The sequence below is a fragment of the Rhinopithecus bieti genome, unplaced genomic scaffold (genome assembly GCF_001698545.2).
Source record: "Rhinopithecus bieti isolate Rb0 unplaced genomic scaffold, ASM169854v2 scaffold_26020, whole genome shotgun sequence".
Taxonomy (NCBI): domain Eukaryota; kingdom Metazoa; phylum Chordata; class Mammalia; order Primates; family Cercopithecidae; genus Rhinopithecus; species Rhinopithecus bieti.
In genome coordinates this window covers 127185-133273 of record NW_016811642.1, presented here as the reverse complement: position 1 = coordinate 133273, position 6089 = coordinate 127185, and the positions used below count along the sequence as shown (strand labels likewise).

General features: G+C 37.2%; 1 protein-coding gene across 1 annotated transcript in view; it reads left to right on the top strand.

The window, feature by feature from the left end:
• The window catches only part of HUWE1 (HECT, UBA and WWE domain containing E3 ubiquitin protein ligase 1), a 147838-nt gene that overhangs the window by 33253 nt on the left and 108496 nt on the right, over positions 1–6089 (top strand). The window contains exons 4-6 of the mRNA XM_017894320.1: positions 229–327; positions 974–1180; positions 3066–3218. Coding sequence (XP_017749809.1) covers positions 229–327; positions 974–1180; positions 3066–3218 — 459 coding nt within the window. The remainder of the gene's footprint in view (positions 1–228; positions 328–973; positions 1181–3065; positions 3219–6089) is intronic.

Here is a 6089-nt window from a genome sequence, read left to right as displayed (position 1 = left end):
TTTTTTTTTTTTTTTTTGAAGGCCAGGTGGATTGTTGGGGAATAAAAACGTTTTCTCATGAGGTTTCCATTTTAATCCCAAGAGATTGTCTGGCACGTCTCGTTTTCTTAAGTAGTAAATCCTAGCAAAAGGAAAATTACTGTGTGAGCTTAAGGGTTCCTTTTCCGATTCTCCTTGTTTGCATCTCACTTATTCCAAAACATCTTTGTGAATACTTTTTTTTCTCAGCCTGCAGACTGCAGAGCCTTAATAGACAAACTCAAAGTTTGTAATGATGAGCAACTTCTCTTGGAACTGCAGCAGATCAAAACATGGAACATTGGAAAGGTATGTGAAGCCATGCTCCCAAAAGACAGGACTCAGTATACTAATATACTAATACATTTTGTATGCTCTGATATGGAATAAGAAACCATAGTGGGATAGCCTCATTCAGCAATTACTTAATAAGCATCTAGCATGTGCCGCATGCCTAACATAGCTTTAAACCAGTGGCAAGGAAAATTTTGCTGGCTGAGGATGAGGAATTGATTTCACAGGTGATGCTTAAGAATCTCAATCACAGAATTCCTGTAGTTTGACAATATAAGTTTGAGATAATTTCTGGATTTTTAGTTCAGAAGAACTTTTATTAGATAACTCTGAAAAATGAATTTTTCTGATAAAATGGATTCTGGCAAGGATGGTTCTCTTGTCTTCGTAGATCTTAGAATATAACCAGAATTCTCCATCTAAAGACCTAGCTCTAGTGGTTTTATGGTGTCTAGTGGTGTTAGCACATATATCTAGATGGGTATGAAATGAACTCCAGCCTTTTTAGCTCAGAGTATGATCTTTCTCATATGGGCAAGGGTGGGACATGAACTTGTCTAGGTGTCATGCTCAGCAATCTCTTGTAACAAAGCTCAGTTAGAAAGCACCCATGTGGCGCTTCTACCTTATTCTTACATCTTCTTTTTCCTCCCCTCTCCAGTGCGAGTTGTATCACTGGGTGGACCTGTTGGACCGCTTCGATGGAATACTGGCAGATGCTGGACAGACAGTGGAGAATATGTCATGGATGCTCGTATGTGATAGGCCAGAAAGAGAGCAACTGAAAATGCTTCTCTTGGCTGTGTTGAACTTCACAGCCTTGCTCATTGAGTACAGCTTTTCCCGGCATCTGTACAGTTCCATAGAGGTAGGGGAGGTTAAAGCCTGTGTACTCTGTTCTTAAACTAGAATTGTGTACATCCAGAAATAAGGAAATTGCCATTTCTCTCTATTGCTTCTTTCCTTTTCATTATGGAGCTCTGGGTTTTTCATTGTCAAAGATAATAGTAGAATGTTTCTTGGATATAGATATTATCCTTCATAGGGTTGATGGGAAGATTCTGTACTATCACCTTTGTTTTGCCTTTTCAAGATTCAAGAAATGAGTGAGAAATGTTATATATATAAAAGTATTTAAGGAAATTTACGTGAATTGATTTTTGCCCTAGGTTGTTAGATCAGCCCTACATTACTTTTAAATTGCTAGAAATAGTTTGATTTTTTCATCACATTAATGTACTTCTCTAAGTTTTAGTGTGCTGCTTTAAAGTCTCTCTGTATTCTGCCACACCCATCCCAAGATACATATTCATAGCATCCTTTGTGTCCTTGAAGAGTAAGGTGGGTGCAGCAGTCAGTGAGCTTTTCAGTTGGTTAAATATCACTGTAATAAGAAATTATTTTCTTTTTATAGAAGCCCAACTTGAGACTTTCTGTCATCATTAGTTAGGTGCCCTGTTAATTTTAGGTGTGTTTTCCTGCGTCTTCAGTAGAGAAACAGAATCAGAACAAACAACTTAAAATGGCTTAGGAAAAGAAGTGGGATAACTGAACTAAAGGCCTAATATACAGAGCTTTAAGTGGGAGGTAAATAGGCAGTCTGTTGAAGATGAAATAGATATGCTGCCCATGGAAGTCCATGGCCTTCGGTATAATTGGCAACTGGAAATGCCTTGGTTCATTTCTAGCTATATTACATATTGATTTTAATTCTGACCAAGTGCTTCAATGTATTGGTGAGTTTTAATTGTATTTAAAAGCCAAAGTAAGGCCAGGTGCAGTGGCTCATGTCTGTAATCCTAACACTTTGGCAGGCTGAGGCAGGAGGATCACTTGAGCCCAGGGTTTCAAGACCAGCCTGGGCAACATAGTGAGACTCCATCGCTACAAAAAATACAAGAGTTAGCTGGGCGTGGTGGTGCATGCCTGTAGTCCCAGCTGCTCGGAAGACTTAGGTGAGAGGATCGCTTGAACCCGGGAGGTCAAGGCTGCAGGGAGCTATGATCATGCCTTTGCACTCCATCCTGGGCAACAGAGAGACCCTATCTCCAAACAACAACAACAAAAAAAACCAAAGTAGTCACTCAGGTTCCTTATGAGTATATACTGTACTGTAACAGTTATATGTTACATAATTGCCACGAACTGTTGTGGATATCTTTAGCTTCTTTATGAAGGACCCTGTTTTAATTAATTTCAACTTTATGTTTGTTATGAAGGATACAGAAGAGAACATAAAATATCTTTCTTTCACAATAGTTTTAGTCCAGTTAGAGACTTTATGTTCTTCTTGAGTCCCACATGTGTATTATATCACATTTGCCTCTTTTGTCTCTTTTCCTTCCTGTGGGAAAACCTGTGCAGTTTTGAACTACTGTTTACATTTTTTTACTTTTATTGCATTTTATAACTAACTGCCAGATTTTAAGCTCCTTGGGGGATAAGGTTGCATGTTGTAGATTATCAAATACATACATACATATACACACAGTTTTTTTTTTTTTTTTTAGACAGTCTCAGTCTGTCGCCCAGGCTGGAGTGCTGTGGCGCGATCTCAGCTCACTGCAAGCTCTGCCTCCCGGTTCATGCCATTCTCCTGCCCCAGCCTCCCGAGTACAAATACTTACATATTTTTTGTATTACGTTACTAAACTTTTTGATAGCTTTGTAAATGTTGACAGGTACATTTTGTTTTGTTTTCAAGGCCAGTTGTGCCTGATACCTTGAGCTTTGTCCTTTTTTGTCCCTTTTAGCATTTGACAACTTTATTGGCTTCCTCTGATATGCAAGTGGTGCTGGCAGTCCTTAATCTCCTATATGTATTTAGCAAAAGATCAAACTACATCACTCGTCTGGGATCTGACAAGAGGACCCCGCTGCTAACTCGGCTACAACATTTGGCAGAGGTGAGTCTTGGGTGAAGAGTGGATGGGTGCAAAAATTGGAGCATATGATTCCTTTCAACAGGTGTTTCTCAGGGTGTTAAAATATATTAGAATCCCTAAGTTAACTTCACTGGCCTAACTGAGTTAGAACTATTGGTGCCCTCTTTTAAAACCTAAGTATTCTCAGTTATTAAGTAATTTTGAAGGAATTCTTTAATCTCTGCTCACCAAACAAAATCTCTCTGTTCAAAAGTGGCAATTTCTCTTCTGAAAGGAAAGTTCAAAATTATATTCAATTCTGTGTGAGAAGGAAGTATAATGCAATAAGACGATCTAGATTTGAGTCCTGGCCCTGCGTACTAGCTCTCATACTGGTTTCCTCTTCTGGGAATTTAACATATCTACTTCAGGGTTGATTTAGAATAAAATGAATTATGGAGTACTCAGTGCTGTGATCAGTAAGTAGTAGTGATTGTAATTGAAGCCAAAAGCTCTCATATAAAAGTTCAGCTCTACCAAACTATTGTCCTGTGTTCCCGGAGACAATTTCTTAATATATACTTAGGTTTGAGAGGTAACCCACTGTTGGAAAGCTTTCTTAGAAGAAAAGTGTTATGGCTGGCTTTTTAAAAGCGTATTTAATGATTACCTCAAAGTAATTCAAGTTTTCAGGCTAATTTAGGTGCCATGATTACTTATAAATTAGTTTTGTATAATTATAAATATAACATGTATTTTGAAAATTCTAGGAAAATATAGACAAAATGTCAATCACCTATAATTCATCCCTATGAGACTTCCCTTAAAGTTGGAGCATTTTTTTCTTGCATTTGGAAATACGTGTATACAAGCATGCAACCTGTTTTCTTAAGATACTGTAAACATTTCCTCCTCCTATTAAAAACCACAAGGAGGTTTAACATTGGATTCCCAAGTCACAGTTAAAAGGAAAAAGGAACTATTACTCAATAGATGCTTCCAAAGCATTTGATAAAATTTATCACATTAACAAAAGCTTCATATAAACTTTAAGAAACTAGAGTTATCTACCAGAAGTCATAATGGGGGAGCTGAGGCATTTCCATTGAATTCATAAGTCACACAAAAATATCGTCTCGGCCTCCCAAAGTGCTGGGATTACAGGCTTGAGCCACCGCGCCCGGCCTAAAACTGTAAATTTAAGGGGAGTTAATGTAGAAGGTTGTGTAGTAATAACTGGTGGGGAAAGAATTCTTAAAATCCCCATGGCATAAACCTAAAATTAAAATTTTGAATATTATATTTAAAAATATACTTCCTGACAGAAAACACATAACTCCAGGCTACTCCTTAGGCCCTTACACTGGAATATAAATCAACACACTGCTTCCTTCATCAAGAAAAATGTCAGTTGTACTAACTAGTATAGTTACCAATGTAGTTAAATAACATTCTGGTACAACCTCATTTTGTCCTGGACCAATAACACTTGCAAACAATTGGTGTAATGGCAAGCAGCTGGTCTGCAGGCAAAATTAGGCAGCACTTCGTACAACAGAAGTTAACAGACCCATGGTAGATTGAAAATGCTTAACAATGTTTTAAAACTGGAAAGGGACTGCTAATGTAGAATATTCAAGGAACTCTTTCAGATCAACAAGGATGAGCAAAGGATATGGATAGGCAGTTTATAGAACAGGAAATTCATGTGAGTAGATGCCCAGACTCAGTAATTAGAGAAATAAAAATAAAACAAGATACGGCTTTGTAAGCATTCGATTTGCAGAAATTTCTTAGAAAACTATATAATGGTAAGTGCTGGCAGGTATGTGAAGCTATGGGAACCCTCATGCATTGTTGATAGGAGTGTAGACTAGTTCTCCTGGGTGTATATTTCAAAGATGAGATCACATCATTTCCATAAACGTGATCTCTGTCCGAATATTGCATCATCATTTGTGGTAGTGAGGAGTTGGAAGCAGCCTTGGTATCCATCATTAGTAGGTATTCAAATAAGTAAAAATGAGGCACATGCACACTATGGAGTATGTAGCACTTAGAAGCAGTGGCCCAAATAATACAGCAACATCGATGGCTTCTAAACATAGTGGTTCGTGCATAAAAAAGTAAAAGCAACAATTTTCATTGCTCAGTACCATTTCTGAAACTTAAAAGATGTACACAATGCAACATATAGTTTCAAGAAAGAAAAATTAACAGACATCAAAAGTTATACCTTTGATAGAAGGGAATCTGAATGGGCAATAATGGGACAGATACATGAACAAATACAGTAGTCTCCCCTTATCCGAGGTTTCGATTTCCATGGTTTCAGTTACTTGCAGTACAGTACAATAAGATATTGAGAGAGAAGCCACATTCACATAACTTGTATTATAGTATATATTAAACTTTATCATCAGTATGTATATATAGGAAAAAAATATGTGTGTGGGGGGGTGTATTATATAGGGTTTGCCACTACTTGTAGTTTCGGGCATCCCCTAGGGGTCTTGGAATGTATCCCTATGGATAAGGGAAAATAAATCTTAACAGCAATATTTAAGATCTGTTAGACCAACACGAAACCTTTACTTGCAGATTTAAAGGATGGTCTAAATAGAGACCAGTAACATTTTTTAAGTGGGAAGACTTAATATGGTAGAAGCCCTTTAATGAAATTAGGACCGATGATTGGTAGTTTAAATATTTTAAAAATCTTGTTAAAGCAGGAAATGTTTAAAAAGTCATTTATACATATGATTTTTTAAAAACAAAAATAATTCCCTTTCCCATCTTATGTGGGGCCAAAGACTTAGTAAGAAGCAGTCTGTTTTCTGACATAAACTACAACTATAATGTGTGATTACTTTATGGAGTTGCACTGATGTGAAGAAAAGGAACCTGCATACA